Here is a 24,352-nt window from a genome sequence, read left to right as displayed (position 1 = left end):
ACAAATACTTAAATGTTTTGACACAGTCTTATTTAAATTTGCTACTGAAAGAACTCAAGTTCAAAAATAAAAGGGGGCAGAACAATTCCCAGAAAGAAATACATAGGTACTTCTTGGACATGCAGAGGGTACTCTTAGGAATGCAAAAGCAAGCCTGGTGCTACAAGTGGCAGAAGATGTCATGAGCAAGAAATTTGTAAATTAGTGGCAAGCAGAAATCCGAGGATAAAGGATGAAGTCCTCTGCCTTTTATTTTAGCAAGGTCTTCATCACAGTCTACCTCAAATTTTTTTCTTGAAAAAGTGAGCTACAACCCAGACAGATGAAACACAAGATAGGAAAAAAAGTGGCTGCAGTTCAAACAGCGGGGGTAATGTCTCCAAGTCAGGCTGGTTGTAATGTGGAGTTCCTAAGAAGTTGGTGGTATGGCCAATAATGTTAAATATCTTTATAAACAATCTACATCATGGAACTGAATTCACCTTCAACAAACTTGAAGTTGGCACCAAAATGGGCAGAGAGGTAGGTACTCCAGCCACCACTCAGGGAAGCAGTGATAGGCTGAATGAGATTTTAAAGAAGATCTGTATGAAATTCTCTTTCTGGATTGAAGTACAGCTTCAGTAGAACCAGTAAAACACCAGTACAGGTTGGGGTCTGGTCATGTCATCCACCTTGAATCCAGTGTACTCAGTAATTTTATGCTACAGCTGCACTACAGTGTCCAGATTTGTTCCCTGTAGTTCAAGACAGAGACTGAAAACAGGCCACCATGATGTTTAAAGGTTTGGAGGAAATAAATGTTTTAATGGACAGAAGGCTTGGATAGCATCTAATCACATTCTTCTGATATCTGGATGGTACTACAGGGAAATCTGAAGTATATTCATCACAAGGGTGCATGCGGCAGGATGAGAACCAATGGGCATTAGCTTCTCCAGAGGACATTCCATTCAGACTGAAGAACAAAACTCATTACTGTGAGAACTGACTGTTGGAATAGGTCACTTCTAAGAAATGGCAGAAGCTTCTTTGCTGGAAATGTTTAAGAGGTTCCTTGACAGGCTGTAGCAATAACAAATAAAAAAGTGTAAGAACTTGTTTTCAACAGAAGTTGGACCAAATTATCTCAAAAGGTCTCAGTTAGTCCAGGTCAGCTCTCAGTAATTGCAGCCAGTACAATGGTCACACTAAACCACAAGTATTTCATTGTATACAGTGTAAGAATTTGGTCTGTCATATTCTCTGCTGTTGAAAATATGTGTCCTGCTGGTAGGACTCAGTCTCTCTCAGGTTGCTCACCAGGCTGGTTGGTGTGTTCACTGGGATATTTAGCATGTCTGGGAATTTCACTGCAACTTCCGTGTCCAATGAAGTTAATTTACAAAAGTGAAGATACACTTTTTTTCTTTAAGGGTTTCATTTTATCTCTTTTTTGCCTTACAAAAAGCATTTCTTTGCAAATCATACTGCTTTTAACAGAGCCTAAGTTCCATAGCCTGCCCTTCAGTTTACTTGGCAGACTGGTTACATACTTTATTTCTTCTATGGTCCAGGATGACCATTTGCATGGGCCCTATTAGGGACAGATCTCTTTTGTAACATCCACAAGGAAGACACAGTGAAATGTCAGTCAGATGAACTGTCTGCCTAGGTTTGAGAGAAATGTATCAAAGTAGTAACATCAGACAACAGTGAAATGAGACAACTTTAAGGGAACAGAGTCCTCACTGTTGTCTTTCTTCAAATTTTCCACATATTGTAGTCCAGTTTCTCACAGTATGAAAAAGGGTTTTAATGTTTACCTCCTACAGCTTCTCCAGTAATTTTCCACTAAAGAAACTGCTTTCTCTTTGTGTGAGTAGTTAATATTCAGATAAGAGGTTTGGAATTTTTTCTGCCTCCATTTCAAGGTGATTAGAATTAGTTTTTAGGGACATGGTCCTATTTTTAGGGGAGAAAATAGTACAGTCGATGACAGGGTACCTTTCACAAGTTATTACATTGCATGATTTGCTTATTTTTCTGCATGAGATTTGGAAGATGCCTAGTAAGCTTAAATGGTTAATGTTTATCCAGCAAATTTCTATTTCAATCAAGTGGGAAATGAGCATGTTAGTCTCTAATATTGACATCTCTCACTTATTTGTCAGTTCTAGTTCTGGGCAAGATGACTTTTGTCAGAAGTATGTTTAGAACTAGCAAGTTTAAATACTCTTGCAAGTAGAGAGGACTCTCAAGGGTTTTTGCAAAGTGTTGTTGTATAATTTAGTCTGTGTATCTTCACAGTTTTCATAATAGTGGTTACAATTTTTTAGTAATAACACTTCTTTAAAAGAAAAGTATTTTCTTATGCCCAAAATGCCACAACTGATTTTCTTCCTACTGCTTTATTTATAAAAGCGAGACTGATACATCTGCATTTTATCCCATTAATGTTTCTCTCCTTACCCTGTCTACAGTTATTATTAGGAGCATGTGTAACCTAAGCTTGGTTAGGAACAAGTGAAGATTTTTAGTTAAAACTTTTACAGTTTAAAATAATGAATAGAACTTCTCAACTCTAGAAATACAAATTGCTGTTACTTACACAACCCTGGCTCTTAAAGAAATCTAAATTTCCAAGCTACCTCTTAAAAAAGAAAGGGAAGAAGATGGGAGAATGGGGGAAGGGTGGGAAGCAACTAAACTATAACGTATTTCTAAAAAGATTCTTTTAGCCATTGTCACAGGGCAGCTTAGTTAGGGTTTCTGTGAGGGGTGAGTTCCATGCTGAAGAAACTACACCAGAGGCTTGTTTGCCTGCAGCTTGGTGGTCAGCTCTTTAAAGGAGAAGTTGGGCAATGGTGCATTGAGCACTATGGGCATCAGGGAAGTTTTGGGTAGAACCAGGGTAGAGAGTGCTCAGGACTACCTGAAATTTGCATGAAGATAATCTGATATTTTTCTTAAATGTTTCAGAATTGGTGATGAATATTGAATGCATCCACTTTTCAGTATATCAGATGGATAACTTTACTCCTTTACTGTATTTGCTTCTCTACCAGCAAGATAAATCCTAGGAGAAAATAGTCATATTGGTTTTTTGGACAGAATATCACCAGCTGAGTTTCTTCAAATATATTCTCTATGTCTTTTCTTTCCAATAGATCAGGGGTATATTACTTCCTTTGTAGTACTTAGGATAAGTTTAAGTATTTCTCTGTTAAACATAGGTGTGTATGGAGCAAAAGAGGTAGGATGTGGTGATATGAAAATCTCTGTCTAGTGACCCTTGGTATGAGGTAGGCTTTCCAGCACACTGAAATGCCCCATACCACTGTATTCATTTTCAAATGCTTTTTGGTTTTTTGCTTCCATTGCAGCTTCAAAATTACTGTGCCTTGATTACCTTTATTTGCTTTTTTTGAAATAAAAAGAAGGACAAGGCACTATGTCTGCCGCTGCTTACAGAGGCTGGAACTTGGGAAGTACTGGCATCCACTAGTGTTAGCTTTGGGTGGGATTTGGTGCCAACTTTGAGACTAAAAAGTTTTCATATCCACCCTTGCTTGTTGCAGGATGAAGAGGGTGTATGGTGTTAAAAGCAGAACTCCTGCATATGTTATAGAAGTTACAACAGAGTTCACTGGTGTTTCTGCATAAACACTGTTAATTACTTTTGTGATCCTAACAAGAATTTTAATTTAAATGTAACTGATAAAGCACTGGTTATCATAGGCAGTTGGTATGCCACATGAACACCCAGATGTATATTCCAAAGCTTTGTCAGATATGTCTTAATAACATAATTTTATTTTTTTTCCATCTGTTTAAAGTACTGTTTTCACATTACAGCCTTTGTTAGGATTTGAAAGCTCTTAATATTCATATGTTGAATAATTCCTGAGAAAATCTGTTCAACACTTGAACCTTAACTGGAACATTTAGTACTTTCTTGAAATCTCTCTTTGCAAATTGTTTCTTTGGATGCAAAGGGCAGTAGAAAGGCTTATAAAAATCTTCTAGTAGCATTTGTGCTCTTATGCTGAGAACATTTCCCCCCCTCCCCACACACACACTTGTTGTGTGCAGAAGGGAACTCTGGTGACATCTGCTCAGCCGAGCGCGCGCGCAGAGCTCAGAGCCAGCCGAGTCGCTGGGGGAGCCTGCGTGCAGCACGGGAGGTGCAGACCTTGGAACAGGGAAGTGTGGCTTTGTGCAGAGCAGAGGGGCTGCAGCCTGAGCACAGCTGCCAGAGAGCCGACAAACACAGCTGCCCAACTCTAAGGAGGAAATACTTCAGCAAGAAAAAAAATCCTCATTTGGGGAAATAATATTGTATTTGATATCCCCTCCTGAATAAAGGCCAAATACTATTAATTATTTTTACTTTTGAAGAACTATTTTGGAGTGTGAATAAGAAATTATAAAAGTCTAAAGTGTTTTTTGTTGTGTGACATTTTAATCTAGAAACTGACTTGTTTAAAAGCTACTCAAGCATGCAAGTATTTTTAATTAGGAGCGCTGTGTTCCTATCCTCTGGTGTTCTTAAAAGAAGATTTCACTTTGTGCTTTGTGTTTTCTCCCTTAAACCCTGACTCTTGCTTTGCTGTGAAAGGTTTGAGTTACTTGCTTTGGCATTCGAGGGGTGGGTAGAATTGTGTGTACATTTTTGGGCAGTGGTGCTCCTTATGGTGCAGTGGCTCTGTTGTACCTGGTATTGGGTGGGACAAAGCAGATGACTGAGGGTGCCCAGGGTGGCTCAGAGGATAGTTTTTCATTCAAAGCCCTGTTCATCCATTCATGTATTTTACTGCAATCTCATGGGAGATGCCAAACACTGCCTGACGGATGACACCTTGTGACAGTATCTTTTCTGTTGTCTTTTTCTTTATAGATTTGATTGTATACAAGCAAATGCTGTAGCTTTTGGTCTTTAATATCCCACTTACTGTGGAATCTTTGGATATTTGTTCAGTGGTAGCTTTCTAAATGATAAGCTTTTTCCATGGAAATTGACACGGTCAACAATTCTTTTGTCTGATGTTTTTTGAAAGGATTGTCAGTGAAACAAGAATATGTGGGCGTCTTTATGCCTTCTCTGTTCCTTGATATTGTGCTTTGTGAAGCAGGCTGGTTAATTGAAGCATAGAGAAGTTCTCTGGAGATGACCCCACACCCAACTGCTGTGTGGATCCTAGACAGAAATGAATGTCACTGCAGGATTTTATTTTATTGTTGAGTAGACAAGTGATAGGAATCAGAATTACTACAGAAACAGGCTGCTGAGACCAGTTCCAAAATGCATTCCTTTATTGCTGAGATCCTGAACATTTTCTGTCCAGTAGATGTGGATGTCATTTTCTTCAGCATAAGGCAAACTGTAGTTAAGAATGGCAGGCAAATTTATAACCACTGTCTTTCTGAGACAGAGAACGTGTTTCTAAAACCAGCTTAAAATGCAACTGGACTGCTATATCATAAAAATATGAGGTCTTCAGCAGGTATCTTTTGTCCATTTTTATATTGTTTTGATTACTTGTGAATTAAGATTTTTTACTTTTGCTACCATAATGAGGACATTACTATGCTGTAACATCAGTAGGTACTATAATTTTTTTTGGAACTTGCTAAATTTAACTTTGTTAAATATTCTAAGACAGTTGTACTTGATAAGTTTTGAAATCAGGCATTCTAAAAATTTTTATGAAAGTTCAGGTATATCAAGGAGGGAAAGAAATTCATATTAATTATGCATACAGGCCAGTTAGGACTTCTGTTGAAAGAATGGAGAAGGAAACACTGTGTTATGTCGTTGTAGTAGGAAACTTCTTTCCACAATGATTTTAGCTACTTTTAGAAAAGATTTATTTTGGGTTTGTAGAATAGCCTTTGGGCATAAAAAATTCAAATTATCTTTTAGACTCTGTGTAACAACTGATTTTCTTTTATTGCTCTACGTTGCACATCTGTGAATATATTCAATTACTCGAGAAAATCTTTTTTTTAAAACCAACTCCTTGGAGGAATTAAGATGAAAAACACAATACATTTGGTAATGCGTTCTCTCTTTCCCAAATGAATATTATAAATACTTTTGGAGAATAATTACTGGAGCTATTTCACTGTTTTCCACTGACTGCTAATAATCTTCCTGCCCTGTCTCCCTCGGCAGGGCGCTGCAGGATTGGTGCGGAAAGGTTCCCTGCCGCTCAGTGACACCGCTGCCGTGAACTCCTCGCTGCGCAGGATGAAGCGCAAGGCGCCCTTGCCACCCTCCAGAGCGCCAGAAGATCAAAGTGAAAGCAGTAATGAGCCTGGTAATCTTTTTATGCTGTTTAATTGGAAGGCAACAGAAAGTATAGCTGGCTAAGCATTAAGGTACCGCCACCTTGTGAGATCAGAACCTCAAGTGAGCAACCACAAAAGTGCCGACGCAAAGAAGGCATTTATTTGTGTTACCTCACCAGCCAGGGAAGCCTGGGAGCAGCGCCCAGGTGGAGGTGCCCAGGTGGGAACCCAGGTGGGAACACCGGCACCGCAGAGCTCAGTCCGTGCCAGGCGATTGCCAAACCTGCTCCCTTCCTCTGTGTCAGGGATTCACACAGGTGTATTAACCACAGTGCTTTGATCTTACCCACAGCTGGGCAGGAATCTCCAGCAGGTCTCATAAGATGCCTTGTAAGTCTAATCACAGGCCTATGTTATCTGAACACAGGTGTTCCACTTGTCAAACACACAAGATTAAAAAGCAATTAATATCATATATGTGGCGTTTTGCATCCCTACTGCAAGTCACTTGAGTATGTTTACAGTCCTCCTCATCAATCTTCAGTTATTTTCCCGTAAGTGTGAGAAAGAGGGGTATTTAGAGCATGCAGATCAGAGAAAAAACCCCAGACAACACCAAATTAATTATAGTTAGGTTAAGTAGAGAATTGGGTTTATGTTACTCAGGTGGACTGCTTGGGGTGGGGAGAAAAGATTAGCTACTCTGGATCAGAGAGAGTATAACAGCAAATGGAGTGACTAGAAAAATCATAGAGAATGTCCGCTTGTTTTTTTACAATTCTTCTGTTCGATCAGAAATTCAGTTTTCTGGTTCAAAAATACCTAAGAGTTGAGATTAACATATCTGGAAAATGTGACAATGAGAACTAATTGTTTCAGAGGAGTTTCTTGAAGAAATCACTTTGTTTATATGACCACAATCTAACATTTTATTTAGAACTTTTTTTGGTGCTGAAACTGAGAGGTGGTAAAGGTTGTTGCTTCACTTTTTGCAGTAACAGAGTCAACAGAATCAGCCTCCACTAAAGTGGAAGGAAGAGCCACTGAAATGCAGCCCGAAACAGGTTGGTTGTTTCTACAAAAGTACTGATAAAATTTACTTCATAGCAAGTTACGATAATTCATAACAATAAACTACTGTACTATAGATGTGTCATAAATATAGAACTAGTTTTAGTGCTTCAGATCAAGTAAGTTTTCCTTTGAAGTAGAAATGTGGCTTTCTAAAATAAGAATGTTTTACCTTTGTGGTCTACTAACACAAAAACAATATATTTTGTATTGCTGTCTGTGCTTTACATTTAATGAACGAAACATTATCCCTGATTTCTCTCCTTCCTTACAAGTTACAGAAAAGAACTATCCAGAAATTCTGTGATTTTTTTTTTGGTACCTTGTAACAAGCTTTTCAAAAGCTTTAGCCCAGTGTTGTTTTTAGAACTCTGCCTTGTGCTGCCCTTGACCTGCATAACATAGGGGCAGGAGCAAATCTGTGCCTGGCTTTTGGTTGGCATCTGAACAGCCTTTGAAAACATAAGTTGTAAATCTAAACTGAATGCATAAATAGTGTTTGTACATTAAATTATTTGTTGGGTGTTATGGCAAAAAATGTGATTTATGAAAGTATAACTGTTTAAAATACAATTATTTAGCTGCTGAACATAATGCTTTTTTAAATTTATGCAGTTTGTACTGTGAAATACTGTTGTTTGTAAGCACCAGACTGTGGGGTTCAGTTACAGTATACAACATCTAGAAGTCTTCTAAAATTTGCAAAAGTTTTTAGAATAATCAGTGCCAGTGCAGTCTGAAAAAATAACTCTTCAATGAATTTAATAAGAATGAAGTATATAAATGCTAAGCCTTTGGAGTGCCACTGTCATTATATGAGGCTAAGTACTCAGTTACTGTGCTAGTTGACAGGAATTTTTAAGCAGCTTTCCAGCTGTTTTATTCTGGATGCAGTCAAATTGTTTGGAGTGGTAAAACAAAAATGTACCACAAGAGCTGAAAGTCATCTGCTAGGATGCTAGGTCTCTGGCAAAGGGGGAGGAATCAGTAAACTTGTGCTTGGTTTGTGTTTAGGGCAATTTTACGTAAATTATTGAAAAATACATTAATTAGAAACAATATGTAACGTACTAAATGGGAGTGTGAACCTATACTGTGGAGTCTTGGGTTGAAGATATCACAAAGCTGTAACCTTTCCTTGTCTTAGCTGTTGCAGCAGATGAAAGAGAATAATCAATTCTGAGTGAGTGGTTTGTTTGTTTGTTATCACTGAATTTTGTGTGTTGAAAACTGTCCATCCAAATGCAATGGGTTTAAGATGAGCAAGTTTATCATACTGTGATTTTAAATCAAGTTTTTTGTTTTCTTGTACTTGTTTGTCTTAAGATTGTTGATCTGTGCTAGAATTTTTGCCTTTCCCATCACAGTAATGAACAAGTGCTGTGTAGATAAACAACCCTGAACTTCAAAGAAATGGCTTGTTTATTTTTCCATAGATTTAGAAATTTCTGCTTGAGGCATTTGAGTTCTGTAATTAAATATTGTAATTTAAGCTGTAATAGAAAGAAATAGTAAAAGGTAATCATCCTTACTGGGCTTAGGGCAGTCTATGTTGAGCCCTTGGATTTACCTTTGCAGGTAAACTTTGCAGGAAGTGACAATCTTCAGTCTCTAGTTTTCCTCGTGTCTTCATGCAGTGTCCTTTGCTGAAGACTTAATGTAGTGCAGTTTTTTTTTTCATGTACATATAAGTCACATAGCACAGCTTCATTGCCTCTTTTTTTTCTCATGGGATACTGCTGCTCTCTGGTGGCATCTCTGAAACTGTCATGAGGCCTGTGTATAAAGGGTCCTTTTAGCAAAGCCCCTCATGCTAAGAGGAACAATATTAACCTGCAGCAAAATCAGATGCAGTGCACCTGTCCTGTTCCTAGTCTGAAAATTATCTCTGTTTGGGTATTGTTTTAAATGGATAAAATAGTTCAGTATCACTTAAATTGTAAAGTTGGACATAATTTTAACTTTAGCAAAACCCAGGAGTTCTTCCATTTGGATTAATCCTGCTTTGATTGTCAGGCATCTGGGAAGCATTGTGAGTTTTTGTTCAGCTGTGACCACTGAACCACTGCAATGTTCAATTTGGTGTCTGTTAGCCATGCACTACTTAGACACATATACATTATATAGTATGGAATAGGCAACATTTCTCTTGTGAAATGACAGTTTTCCCATGGTGTAAAAACAGTGTGCACCTTGACAAAAGTAGTTTAAAGACACACATCTACTAGAATAAGCATTGATGGAGAAGTAATGTGAACATTTGGGACTATAAACAGCAATTCTCTTTATCAATTATGATTTTTGTTCACCTTCCCAAAGTTTAATTAATGCTTAGTCTTTATTTTTCTAGGGAAGACAGTAAAACAGTATTCAAAATGAATTTTGAAATCAGAGATTTTTAGAAAAATTTCCATCAAACAAATCCCTTGATATAATCCTATTGATTTCAGTATTTCCTAAGCACCTTTTTAGGGGCTGTAGAGTCAAGAGCAGATTTGCATGATGGTAGTCAGGCTCTCCAGCTCTGGTGCTTATGAGAGCTCTGTGCTGCAAAGCTCACAGAGTAGCACCAGCCTGTTTTCTGCTGGGCATGGGGTATTCTTACAGCTCAAAGGAGACTTGGAGTTGGTATCTCAGTCATCAGGGTGGTGTGTGTGTGTGTGTGTATGTATATACGTGTGTGTACTTATCTATAGATCTGCCTTCACAGTGACACACTGTAACTCTAGCTAAATTGGTTTAGGGCTACGTAAAACCCAGTGACTAATGTTCCAAGAGAATAAACCATATGCTGGTAGAAATGCAATTTATATTACATATGGAACTACGGATAAGGTGTATAAGCTGTAAGGCAACAGTATGTAGCCAGTATTGCTGTAAGTTCTTCCTGGCAATATGTTGCATGTAAAAGCTATAGAGTGAGGGTTTGGAAACAAATCAGAATCTGAAGTGCTTCCCTAGGGATTTACCTGCATGACGTAAGTGAAGGATGGCTTTTAAATGTTGTTTGTGTTCAAATGTATTCAGGTTTTATTCTCCTGCAGCAGTGATGGCCCAGGCCTGGAACCAGACCCAGTAACAGATGAAAATCCACTAGCAAGCAGGGCTGATCTTATGCTGACAGATGAGGTAGAGCATTTCTTAAGAAGTGTGAGGGCTGTTTTTGTTTGGTATTATCCATTTGTAGGTCAGGTTAGTTGACCCCAATGCTTGGAAGTGTTTCTAGCACAGCAAAGAACAGACTTTCACATAGCAGGAATGTCAGGAATGTCTCCTACCAACCCAGGCTAAGTTTCTATCCCAGGAGTATAGCTACAACTCAGCCTTTGTTGCACTCCTCTCCAGAGGAAAAGCAGCAGAGAAATGCCAGCAGTGCCTGGGCACAAAGCCATAGCAGCTCCAGAATGCTTCCATTTCTCTTGTCAGAAGTCCTGTCTCTTCTTTGTTGTCTATTTCAGGTTTCCATAGAGCATTTAGTCTGAAAATCTCAGTCTTTGTTCCTGTCGTCGGTGATGGCTCAGGCCCACGGCATAATAGGTGTCACCAGTGAAGGAGGCAATGTTCTAGAGAGCCCCTGATGGGCTGTGGGATAATCTCAGCCAGTTCAATGTTTGCTCACATCCTGTTACGCTTTGTTTTTTCATTTTGGCAGATGTCTGTTTAACTTGTCACACATGAAATGATACTGCCATCACCAAAATGATGCCCCAAAGTAAGAGGCTGCTGGGTATGAGTGTTCCCTAGGTGGAAAAGAGCTTGATGGACAATGAAAGGAAGAGAAGGCCCTTATGACTAGTAAACCTGTAGGAGTCCCTGTAGTACACTGATTTATCTGTGTTGTAATCCAGCAACTCAACCTTTTAGTTGAACTGTTCTCTGGCTGCAAATGTCAGTATTTTAACGGATTAGCACTTTTCTATGAACTTTATTTTTGTACTGTAACATGAAGCACTGCACAGGACACTTTAATACACTTAGGATGGTTATGGGAAATTTTTCATAGTGATGGTAAAACTTGTTCAAACCATGGGCAAAATTGGTATTTTGGTTACTCTTTACTTCTTGAACGTTTCTACTCTGATATAGAGGAACTGTGTGTTTTAAAACTCACTGGAGAGCTAATGGAAGTACAAGAAGTCTGGGTAAAAGCAACTGTCTACCTCCATGAAATTTGGGGTTATGAGATAAATGAAAATATATGTAACAATCTTAATTCAATACTTGGGTTAAACCTGAAAAATGTTTTACAATAGGTACAGATACCGAACCAGATGGACAGTAGCATGGTGATCAGCATATTCTTGTGTCAATAGAATTGAAAAGAACCAGAGAATTCTGTGAAGATTGAATGGATCTCTTAAATTTTAAATTATTTTTTAAATTTACCAGAATTGTGTGGGGGGGTGGAAATCTGTTTTCCTTCTTCAAACTATTTAGACTGCCTTAAATAGTCCCTTTTAATCTATAACCTCCATTGAGAGCTGTGGGTTGGTTTGAGTTTTGTTGGTTTGAAGGTATTTTTACTTTATTTTTCTTTCTTTTGTGACTGTAGATGTAAGGAGCTCAGAACATAACCTGGAGGAGATTGATGAAAGGGAGGAAATAGGTGTGCAACAGGGAGAGGACAGTGGAAGTACCAACACCTCTCCTGGGATAGGAGAGGTTACTGCAGCCTTCATCTCTGCTGAGGTATCCCTGGGAAATGACAAAAATGATCCTGCTTCATCAGCTCCTGCTCCTGGCAGTGTTCCCACAGACAACTCGCAAAGCTTCAGGGAAGAAAAACAAGAAAATATGAGCACAGATGGCAAGTAAGTACGTTTTGTGACAAAGAAAGGAGCATTGGGGGGACAATGGGGGTGGCAAATAAAATGCAGAGTGCTGTTTCATTGTGAAGCACAGAATAGAGAATTGTGAGAGAGGAATGAGCTTTAATATGCTTTGCTTTCATTGTAGCACTCTTCTGTGCACAGTAATTCATGCAGCTTTTCAACAAAAATGACAATGAAGTGTTCTGCAGCTCTGTTTAATCTTCCCTTTCCTTACTACTCAAACAGCTGGAGCCCAGAAAACCTGAACCCAGTTCTAAAATGCCCAGTGTATTTACTAGAGCAGAATGCTGAAAAAAAAATTGGATTGATTAGTTAAATGAAAATGTACAAATTCATTCTTGCAGATGGGGAAAAATGGATACAGCAGCCATTTCTGTTCTTTTGGGCATGATTCTTATTGCTTGCATATTTGTTTTGGCTTTAATTTTTATTTTTTCTTTTCCTTACATGTGGTCTTGACCTGTCTCAATCCATTTGCTCTCAGGAAAACAAGTTAATTCAGCTTTTTTAAAGAATAAACACATTAGTCTCCTTAACTGCTCTTTTTCCCTTCTGGTGATGCTGTACCTTTGCCCTTCAGCATGTTTGTTAAACTACCTGACTCAGCAGGTTTCCAACATGAGTTAGTGCCTGCTTGAAATAAATGTTGATTGTCCAGAGAAGTCCCATTGTGTTAATGTAATTCACTATTTCTCTGTTCCCTGGGGCAACTAAGCTGGCTACTGTTCCCAAATTAAATTGAAAGAACTATTTTGATTATTGTACTGAAGCCAAAATGTGTGACTGCCCTGGTAGCCAAGAACTTTCAAGGTAGTAAAGAGAGATTTAACTTGTATTTGAAGGGACGTTTTTGTCAGTCCAAGGCCAAATGTGGCTTTGCAAAAATCTGTGATACTCTGTCCTGGTGAACATTGTCCCAGTTGCTTGGGTGTTTCTGCTCTTTATGGATCTAATAAATTGTCTTGAATTTGCCATTTGTCAGGCCTGTTTTATTAGGCCAGTTTCCTAATTGTCCAGGGGATTTTTCTTTCCCTTCTACCCTATGAGTTGGTAGGAACCTTTCATGTCTTTCATGCCTGGTGATGATCAGGTAGAAGGTACTGCACTCTGGCTTTAGAGTTTGGCAGTTTCTTCCTGAAATATCTTGGGAATTGAGGAGTGGGGTTTCTCTGACATTATATTTCTGGAAAACTTCAGATAATTTTGATCTTACGTAAAAAGATCTATTTACTTTGAGAAGTGTTTCTTTTTAATCCAGCCTGGGATACATGCAAAATATTCCAGTCAAAACCACTAATTTCTGTAATGGTACTCCATGGTGTTTTGTGGCTTTTGAGTTTGGTGGGTTTTGATTTGATTTTTTTTTTTTTTTTGATTCCTATTAAAAATCTAGTTCAGCCTGTTAATAGTTTTAGCTCAGTCACCCAGCTCTGTTAAAAGGAATGGAGCTAAGCAAGAGAACAGAGTGCAGGACTGAGCTTTAACATTCTTCTAGCAATAATTTTGAGAGCACATGCTCCTGTTCAGCAGTTTATGGGACACTTAGAGTGTGTTTGGGACTATACAGACAGCACGAGCACGGATGGTTATTGAGAAATGTATAATTTTAAATGATTCAAAGCAGTTTTGTCAGCTCAAGGCGCTGGTTCTGACAACTAATGCATTTGATGTGGTAAATAATTTGGAATATTCATAATGCCAGTAGTTCTAACTACATATTATAAAAATACCTTGAATAAAGTTTGGAGTTTTAATAACATTATATCAAGAAATTTTTAAGTATTTTTGCCTTTTTCATTTACCTTTTGAAGCCAAGGACTTAATATTCCCCCCCACCCCCAGAAATACGACGTTTTTATTCTGAATTTTTGCAGTTCTCTTGTCCCCCACAAAATGAGGAAAATAGATATTGCACATTTTCCAAGATGTTTAGAATGAAAGTAACATGTTGTATATGTGTTTCTTTGCTGTTCTCAAGGTATTTCTTGAAAGGGACTACTGTGAGAAGCCTGTACTGCTCAGTTCATGTGTTCATACTCAGTGTCTCATGCAGCATGGTGGGGACAAAGTCAGGGACACATTTTAGATTGGGAGTGTCAGAACACTATATGAGTGAAGAACCATTGTGGCTTCACTGGAATGGAGTTGCTATTGGGAAGTGGGTTGTTCAAACTGCACATGTAAACAAAAGAAGGGGGAGAAGACAAGGGGAGACTGATCATCTGCTTACACAGAAGCAAGTGGAGCTGCATGTCATTTTGGTAAAATATCATGGCAGCATTTCCTCTTTTTTTTTTTTTTTTTCTTCTTTTTCTTCTTTTAATCGATTCTGTTGAGTATTCCAGTGTTTGGCAGAGCAATTCTGTTTTGTCCATCTGTGTTTGGAGAATATTGCCAGTTCGCTTGGAGAATATTGCCAGTTCTCTTGCATCATTCCTTGTGTTTACTGAAATGAATGATACCAGCATATTTAATGTACTGTTGTGCTTTGCAGAGGACTACAGACTAAGATAAGCAGTGAGGATGCTGGATTTCAAACAGACAGGAAGCTTAAAATTTTAGATCAAAATAAAACTGTTGGTGAGTAGTTTCTACTTGTCGTTAATACTTGAAGCTTGAATTTTCCTATTCCTTTGAAGAAATGACTATATAATCAACTCTTGGATTGTTATAATCAGATTATTTTCTTTACACTTCCTCTAGCTCTAGTGTATTTTCTTTGAGATGAGGTGGCAAGAATTGGCTGCAGTTTGGGGTTTTTTTGGGTTTGTTTTTAATGTATTTTTGTTTTAGCAGTAGTCAAAGCTGCATTGTGCTGTTATAGGATGGTGTGGGTGGGATAGTGCTGAGGAGGGGGAAGGCTGGACACAAAGGCAATCCTGCCCTGGGGTGACATGGCTGCCACATCCCACTGGGGAAGAAGAAGAAGCCATCAGTTGTTCTTTGCTTATGAAATTAGGGTGAGTTTTCTGCATGAAAATGCAAATATTTTAAAGCACAAATAAAAGAAAGTGACACACTGATCTGAAACAAAATGACGACATCCTGTGCATCTAATGGGTCATAAATTTCTCTGTGGATTTAGTGGCCTGACTGATTTATTTTGCTCTTTTGTGACACTGATTTTCAGATTTATATATTAGGCCTTCTATAGTCTTTTATACTCAGTGCACCTCTGTTAATAAATCATAACACAAGTCCTGTTTATATGTGATATAAATTTTAACTACCATTTTATAGCATACATGAAATGAAGCTTTTTTTCCCCCTACAAAATACCACTCCCCATGACTATTCCTGAAAAATTTAATTTTTACCAATATTGTGTTTAAAACAATTTGACTAAAATATTCACGTGTTTGGGAGATGATCACATGTTTAGTCCAGGGGTAGAAAATTGAATTATCAGACCAACTAAAGGATAGGAAAAATAGGTTTGGCAAATTGCTCACGTCCATTGCTTGTGTTTTTTGATTGTTGTCTTGTACAAATACATAAGGTGTAGTTTACAAGATTTGTAACATTTGTGGCTTCTGTTCTTAAGTTTTAATGTGTGGAACTAAATAAAAACTGCATCATTGAATAGTCCTTGAGCTCTTGAGTCACTGATGCCCATAAAATGAACTGTAATTCATTAGCACTTTTATAATTGTTGTGGAATAGTTTTTTCTATTAAGTCGATGCATGGCATCTGTAACCTGTTTATTAAGGAAGAATACTTGAGTTAGGATACAATTATTTGACAATATTAGTCAAATACAAATATATCTTTAAAAGGGTTATGGGAAATATTAGCATCAATGAGAAGCTAGTAATTGTTACTAAATACACTGGATGCAGAGCTTCATGATGTAAAAAGGAAGCTTGAATCTTTTTGGCATTTATATTAATTTTGGAATCTTTCTTTAACTTAAAGATCGCAGTGATGCACAACTCCTTCCAACAACAGAAGAAGGGAAAGAATTTCAGACAGCCGAAATTCAAACAGTAGATTTTGGAGGGAATAACAAGCTTGAAGTTGACAGACTATCAAACTGCCAGGCATGTAAAAATGACATCTCTGTAAGTCATAGGAATTATCCTCTACTGATTTCAGAAAAGCAAGATGGCAAAACAAATGCAACTGGCTTGGACACAGTAAAAACTCAGGATGTTGGAATCCAGACTTTGGATAGCAATTTGGGAAGGACTGCACAGAAGGAAATTACTGATCCTCAGGGTGTTGAATCATCCACATTTAGTGAACTGGTTCCTCAACACCACAGAGATAAGAACAACTCCCTTGCTCAAGTGATGCATGGAATGCATCAAGAGAGTGAAGATACTTCAATAGAACAAAATCTTGAGACACAAGAAATTTCTCATAAAAAAGTAATTCCAATAAAAGACCAGAGTCACATCTATATAAATGGCAGTGATTTTGCTTCACCAGAAATAACTGCTGAAACTCCAGATGATTCTCCTGTAAAAGGTCAGCCTTTTTATAGACAGGACACCAAATCTAAACCCAAACCTGCTAATGAAATTACAAGGGATTACATACCAAAAATTGGGATGACTACTTATAAGATAGTGCCTCCAAAATTCTTAGAAATGATGAAGAGCTGGGAATCAGAAGTTCTGTCAGATCATAAGGATCAAGAGGTATCTACTTTGGAAGGCCCCAAAGAATTCATAGTGCAAACTGAAATTCCTCATCTGTCAAAAAGTGTGGGTCCTTTACAGGTTGGGTCACAAAATGAATCTGCAGCAGCAAATGGTCTGCTGCAGAGGGTGAACAGCATTTCTGAACATACTGTGACCTCTGGAGCTGAGATTGCTACTGAGAGCAACCAGATGGAAAGAGAGTCTTTCAGGCAGCCTGTCCCACTGATGCTAAACTTGGATAATACAAATGCTTCTTCTGAGACAGAGGACAAGTCAAATGCATCAAGTCCATTAAGTCCTACAATGAAGCCTAGTTCTTTTTATCTGCAGATGCAGCGAAGAGCGTCAGGTCACTATGTGACATCTGCGGTTGCCAGAAGCACAGTTTGTGCTCCTAATTCAATTCAAAATGAAGTTAAGAATACAGAGATGGGTAAAAAAATCTCATCACCTGATTTGACTTCTTTGGCTTTACAAAAAGCAAGTACTCCCTCTCCTCCTGCAGATCAAGAAAAAGTTGATGATGGAAAAATCACTGAGTCTTCCACTTCTCCTGTTAAAAGCAATAAGCCTTTAAATGTTCCCTCCTGTCCTCCAGCACCACTGAATCTAAGAACTCTCAGAAATTTTGCAGTTCCAAAGCCATACTCCAGCTCAAGACCATCCCCTTTTGCTCTTGCTGTCTCATCTGCTGTCAAAAGGTCACAATCATTCAATAAGACGCGTACGATCACTAGCCAGGCGCTGAGAGAGGAATTTCCAGTGGAACACTCTTCTGTCCCTTTGGCAGCTGGATTCTCCTCAGCTACCTCCATGCCTGAAGTGAAAGGTCCTTCCTTACAGACCATAACAGCGGGGTCACAAAATAGTCTAATGGATAAGGTAAACTTTATTTCTAATACTAATTGACTGTGGATCCAGTGCAACTGATGTAAAGGCTTGTTTCTGAACCGCTTCCTGGCCAGAAAGTGATGTATTTGTGCAAGGAAAACACCCTGTCCACCTGGTGTCCACCAGCAGCACAGCATTATAATAAAGTGCAGGAATACACAGGGAATGTTAAAAATGAAAGCAACATCATTCAGATGATTGGAAATAATTATTTCCTGCCATAATTAGCATCCCCTACTTTAAAGAACTGTAAATTAAATAGTCACATATCCTGTGTAATACTTATGTTTGGAGTGCTTACAATTTGTTCTTTATAGTTCTTTGTGTTGGTTTCTTAAATGTAATTCTGAGTGGTATGATCCATTTGGCTTCAAGTGGTCATGCCACAAGCACACTTGAATGGAGCTAGCATAATTACTTGAGAGAGAAACTGTGTGCTGTGCTGGAAATGTGGCTGATGTCAGAAATCTCGAACCAAGCAAACACTAGAATGGCAGCAGTTTGCTATGCAACCTTGTGCCAGGTTGTTTCAGATTTCCATTTATAACTAATTCAGATGAAAACTTTTTGGCTTCTTTTCCTTCCACTTCCTCCCTTTATAGAAAGGCAGCCATGTGCATAGTGAGCAGAAGAGTCAGGCGCAGTCAGGTGCTTCCCCTGACCACCCACGCCCTGTCACCAAGAGACAAACCGCGATGACGCTCCCGCGTGTTGACCCCGAACAGATCCACCAGAGCCTGCTGGCTGCAATCCGCTCTGGAGAAGCTGCTGCCAAATTGAAAAGGGTGAGTTTTCATCATTGCATCCAAAACAAAGGACTCATGGTACTTCCTTCAAAATTACCATACTAATGCCTGATTCTAAAAGCAGTTAGTTTTGGCACAAACTGCTGCCAAGAGGTCTCCTAACAATGGGAAGGGAGGTGGGGAAGAGGGTCAGTTTTGCATAATAATGGTGAATGCACCCACAGAGCTTCAAATGCCTGTATTTTCATACAGTACAAATGTAATCAAAACCTTCCTGAAATGAAATAAAAATCTTTAGGTTATCATTAAGTATCTTGTCCATAAATCTGACTTGTTTGTGTTTACATGGTTTGAAATGGTGTGGCTTTAAAAACCTCCTGAGCAGCTTTCTTCTAGACCATGGCTGCAACCTTTTGCAGGCAGACAACGCACAATTCTGAAGACAATTTTCCCATTTATTACACTTTATCAGGTCCTTAATATGTTAGGCATCATAACTAAGATATTTCTCAATGTTTTGTCAACAGTCCTGGAAGACCTTCCTTACCTGGTTTAAAACTTTCTCTCCTAAAATTAACCTCGTTATCTCTCATTGGATAAAACAGTCTACATTTCTAAAATCTGTACTGTTTTAATTTTGCAACCAGAAAATCATAGTCTCACAACGTTTTCTTGACTTCACATTAGTATTTTGCATTCTGTTTTGAGGAAAAATTTTTCATTGCAGAAGGTCAAAGAAATTCAGTAGGTTTTTTTTTTTTCTTCCCTTTTCCACATGAAAGAACGTAGTCCTGTGTGGTAGGTGGATACAAGGGACATTTTTGTTTGTTTGTTTGATGGAGGTCTTTGATTCCCTCGGGTCAAAATCTCACAGTGAACGTTCAGATAGTGGAACGTTCTGTTTCATAGGTTTTTGTTTCAGTGTAGTAGTGCAACAGCCTCTCTGAGGCTTGTAAATCTCCCATCCTTTCTACAGTGAATAGGAAGACTGAGTTTCCTAGAGAAGTTGCAAGCATGCTCAAGTAGGGTTTGATCTCTAGTCAGTAAAAATGGTATATAATACACTGTAGAATTGCTTCTACCTACATGTCAGTAACCATATTAAAAACAGGATAAGATTAAGGTAACGCTGTATTGCTCAAAATCCATTAGAGGTAAAATCTGTTCTACCAGAAATACTGTTTGGATTTCATTTGCATATATTTTTAGGATTTTTTTTTTCTTCTAGTGCATAATTGCATTCTGAATAATATGACACTTCATTCATTTATTCATTCTTTTTAATAGAAATGTTCTTAGTGTAGAGTTGGCCCATATAGTCTTTATCAGTCTAGGTACAAGAATGGCATGGGGAAGGGGAGAGAGATAATGACTGAAATTGGTTTTCCCCTGTTTTTCTCTTCTGTGGGTGGGAGATGTGCTTTGTCAGTAAATTACATGTTGAGACTGGGGTGATAAAAGGACTGTACTTTTTAAGAAGAAATTATAATAATGAAGAAGCTGTAACCATAAAGAAGAGCAGTCTGCAGCACAGAAATCTGAACCAGGCTTAAAAAAACCCCTGGAACACAAACAAAATGCAGTGAAGAACTCACTGAAGTTTTGCCAAGCATAAAATTGTACATGCTGTTCTTTCACTCCCAGAGTGCATATGCTGTGGTACAGGTATGTCTGACAGCAGAAAGAGATTTTTTTGGCCTACAGCAAATTTAATAAAAACATGGTCTCATTTTATGTTTGACATGGAGAACTGGCAGTAGTGGGACAGAGAAATGAAGCATTTTGTATCAATAAGTTATTTGCACCCAAAAGTGCTTTTGAGAATTGAGAGGATTTCTAGAATGCATACACCTCGTAGCTTCCAGTATCGTGCTGCAGTCAGGAAAAGGAGTAATAATCTGATCCATTTGAACAATGAGAGATGTCTGTCAGGTACTTGCTTTTCTATTTACCTCTTACCATAATCTCTCTTCTTGCACCTCTGAGAGCAACTTAAAAAATAAAATCCTGGCACGACTTGCCAGGTTCTTTAATTTTTTTTCACCTTCTGTTTTACTTAATATGTTGTGAGTATGCAGTGCTGAGATCTGTGGCCTTTTGTGTTGCTGGTCTTTCCTGTTCAATAGGGCCCTCAGTAATTACTGACCTAAAATGGGTCAAGTGAGGTTTCTTTCTAACGATTTTTCTCTTGAGAATGTTTTCATTGTGTTTAGTAAACTGTGTGCTGTGGTATGTGGCTCTCATGGCTGTGGAGCATCTACAGCTCCCATTAATTCCAGTTGGAGCTGTGCACTTGGGTTATGCAGTTCCACTGAAAATCAGGCTTTGGCTACCTCTGCTAAAAGTTATGGTTTGCTTCTGATAAAAGAAACATTACCATGGTATAAAGTGTTAGAACATTTAGTAAGAAATCAGGTGTGTTTCATATTTAATAAAAATGTTTGGTTTAGTGGCGTTTTCCAAGTACTTCTTTACAACCAGGTGTGGAGAAGGACTAAAAATTATGTGTCATTTGAATAATTATACATGAAATTTTTAGTGAGGAAAAATATGTTTCTAAGTAATGTTCTGTTTCCTATTCTGTGTAATATATGCTTAGTTAAAAAACCATATAGGAGGTCTTCCATTGCAATGAGAAAACCACTAAATTAAATAACATTGTGTAACATATTAGAGAGATAAAAATCTGGAAATTTAAGTTAACGTTTCTCTAATATGTTTTTTCTTTATTTTTTTCCCCCCACCCTGCCTCCAGGTTGGTCCTCCATCAAACACCATAGCTGTCAATGGACGAGCCAGGCTTAATCCTTTGTGTTCCACAGAAGCTAAGGCTAATCCCTAGATATTATACCAAATATTTTGCACTTTACTACTGCTTCATAGGCCACCTTAATACTAACTACAAATTTTTGAAAGTGTAAATGCAAGTATATGTTAATATATTTTTGTCAATGGTAATAACAATTTCAAGCTGGGTCTTTTGATGCCTTGAAAAGATTATTAGAATATGTAAATTATAGTAATATTTTGCCTTTTTATCTTTATAAAGCTGACTATGCTGCTAAAAATTTTTAAGACAAGGTGTAGGTGAGCTTTGCTTATGACAGAATGAGAATTGAAGATTCTTGATTTTAGCCTTCAAGACTGAACAATATGTAGCACTATGCTGAAATTACAGATTGGAAGCGACTTAAAAGGTTTAGATCAAATCATTAATATTCGACTGTGTATTACTTTAACAGATTGTATGAACTTAAATATACCACATGCTGCCTCCATATTACTTTATTAAATTAAAATTGTAATTAGTAGAAATCTTAATTCAATGCAATACTTTGTTCCTGTCTAAAAAAAAAAAGATGTTTTTGTTCCCTTAGCAGACAGTAATTGGGATATGTATTTGGATTATTTTTTTTAACTTTCCTGTAATTGTTTTTCCTGGTAGCACACACACAAAAAAATCAGGACATAAATGATTGGAAACTTTTGTAATACTCAAAACCTTTTCTTAACAGTAGCATGACATGATGTTTCTCAACTACTCTTTAAATATCTGTATATAGTATTTACCTAGCACTCAGATAAGCAATAATTTTCGTGAACTAATTATATCTTTTAGTAACCATCAACATATAGTCACTTACTAATAAAAAACAAATTCCAGTTTTGATACTTAATGAAATAGAATATTTTTTTCACTAGAGGTATAACTAAAAAAGGAACTGCTTTGGACTTATTAATATATTTCAATCTAAAAACAGCACGAAAACACATAAATCATGCTTATGTCAGATATCATATTTATAGATGAAGCATTAAATACAAAAATAGGAATATCTATTAAAAGAAAATGTTTGACGTTATATTTTATCTATTTTGAGTTTCTTGTCAAGATTATACATTTTGTGGGAGGGGTGGAAATATGATCACACTCATGATGAAATAGCTATATTATGGTATTATGGATGGATGCATGCAGCAAGTCCTGGGGTATTTGCCATATTAAAATATTTTTGTGCTGGACTTGATTTAAAATTAAGCAATTGTATTTAGGTATTTAGTTTCTATTCCCTAACTATATATATATATATATATATATATATATATATATATATATAGTATTTTAGAAACATTATGTAACTGTTTCAGAAACTGATCTATATGTGCATTTTCAAATTGTTTGCTGCCAGGTTTTTGTGCAATAATCTCAAAGAGGTCTAATTACTTTCCTAGTACAGACTCAATTACCAATTATAAGTTATGGTGTTAACTTAATGCTGAAACCCTTTAAGGAATGTTTGAGTAAATAGAAATTCATAAAGAGATCTGAAGAACATTTTTTCATGGTTGTTCTCTCCTTTTTTCTCTGCTGTATCTTAGTCCCTTTTCAATGTGTGTTACCACTTCCTTGTTCTTGCCTCCAATCAAGAGTTCATTCTGAGGGTGGGGGAAGCTCACAGGGTAGTTCAAAAGACCTGTTTCAGGGTCTCACTGCAAAAGAAAGTTTCAACATTCACCTGAAAATAGTGAGATAAAAGATATAGGGGCTTTTCTAGTTTCTAACTGGGGCTTACATTCTAGATTCCACAGTGTCTTGAGGGACAGACTTGAAAATTGCAACTTGCTCCCTGGATTCTAGTCTGTGCTCGTTGTGATATTTGAAGTCTGTGTTTTAGGCATTCCTATACACCATGCTGATCTGAAACTGCCAGAGAAGGGGTTGCATTGTGAAAAGAGTCTTTTCCTTGTACTTTGGATGTGTGGGAGTTACAGGGTTTTTTTCAAATGTTGATATTCTCTGCCAAGGTGACCAAAGTTATTTAATAAAATAATTGTAATCTCCATCTGTGCTAGTACAAATATATATGATGTTTCACTTCTTCGAACAAATCAACGTAGTCCAATTTCTTATTTTGGGGAAAGTTCAAATAACCATACTTTGTTCTTTTCTTTCGTTTTGACAACAAACTGTACTACTGTATGTTTCTTAGTCCCATATATTAAAAATAAACTGCCTTTTCATGTGAACTCCTGAAGGCAAATATCATCTTATGTAACAGAGATTAAAACCACCTTGCTTGAATTTTAGGGTTTCTTCTTTGTGTAACTGAACTTGCTTGATAACTAGCTGAAATGTCTACACATGCTATAGTACTGTGAAACTCTTCAATGAGACTTGTGACTAGCTGGCAATTTTGTTTAGCTAAACTTTCTCTTTCCCTCTTCTTCCAACATGTATATGTAAGACATTTTTAAATCTTGCTCTTGTATTTCTACAGATGCTTTTTTTTCTTACACTCTTTTATTAAAGTCTACTAGAGGAACTCTTGCTGATGAACTTGATGTGTTTATTCATTATTCAACCATAAAAACTTTTCTGCTCAAGTAACAAGTAAGTGTTTCTAGTAACTGCAAGCCCAAGCTAGACAGCATTTAATTTTTGTTGTGGATACCTTACATGCAGGGTAAACAGACTATTTTTTGAGCCCAACAATGCTTACAGTTTGGACAACATGTATCACAGATGTTTTCCAACAGGAGACATCTAGTTACACCATACTTCTTAGAGTCTCCTTGCTTTTGCATGGCAGTCAAAATGTTTGGGAATGAAAGGATAGTAAATGAAATGTCAGTGTAATTGTCCAGACAAAACAGCAGGCCCCAGTGAAGGTGCGTTATAACCTGCTGGTACCAGTTCTTTGAAGAAGCAGCAGGTATCCACATAGCACCACCATGCACAGTTCAGACTCCAGGGCTTTCTAGTTATGGAGGGCTGGCAAAGCAAGGAGTTAGGTAGCAAAAATGATCTTGTTAGCTATTATAGAAGACATATTTTTAAGTTTATTCTACAGAAGAATAAAATTAAGACTACAGATGGAGAAGGGAGCAGTT

General features: G+C 37.5%; 1 protein-coding gene across 12 annotated transcripts in view; it reads left to right on the top strand.

Annotated features, from left to right (window-relative positions):
• Nucleotides 1-23,798, top strand: part of COBLL1 (cordon-bleu WH2 repeat protein like 1) — a 77,879-nt gene extending 54,081 nt beyond the window's left edge. For 10 of the 12 annotated variants that reach the window (XM_059852958.1, XM_059852960.1, XM_059852961.1 and 7 more), the window contains 7 exons: nt 6,158-6,302; nt 7,269-7,337; nt 11,897-12,155; nt 14,671-14,756; nt 16,087-17,705; nt 18,317-18,499; nt 21,216-23,798. In XM_059852958.1, coding sequence (XP_059708941.1) covers nt 6,158-6,302; nt 7,269-7,337; nt 11,897-12,155; nt 14,671-14,756; nt 16,087-17,705; nt 18,317-18,499; nt 21,216-21,302 — 2,448 coding nt within the window. In that variant the 3' untranslated portion in view covers nt 21,303-23,798. The remainder of the gene's footprint in view (nt 1-6,157; nt 6,303-7,268; nt 7,338-11,896; nt 12,156-14,670; nt 14,757-16,086; nt 17,706-18,316; nt 18,500-21,215) is intronic. The other 2 variants (XM_059852957.1, XM_059852962.1) reach the window with 2 other exon arrangements.
• Nucleotides 23,799-24,352: the final 554 nt, after the last annotated feature.

The sequence above is a fragment of the Haemorhous mexicanus genome, chromosome 8 (assembly GCF_027477595.1).
Source record: "Haemorhous mexicanus isolate bHaeMex1 chromosome 8, bHaeMex1.pri, whole genome shotgun sequence".
NCBI lineage: Eukaryota > Metazoa > Chordata > Aves > Passeriformes > Fringillidae > Haemorhous > Haemorhous mexicanus.
This window is presented reverse-complemented; position numbering and strand designations above follow the sequence as displayed.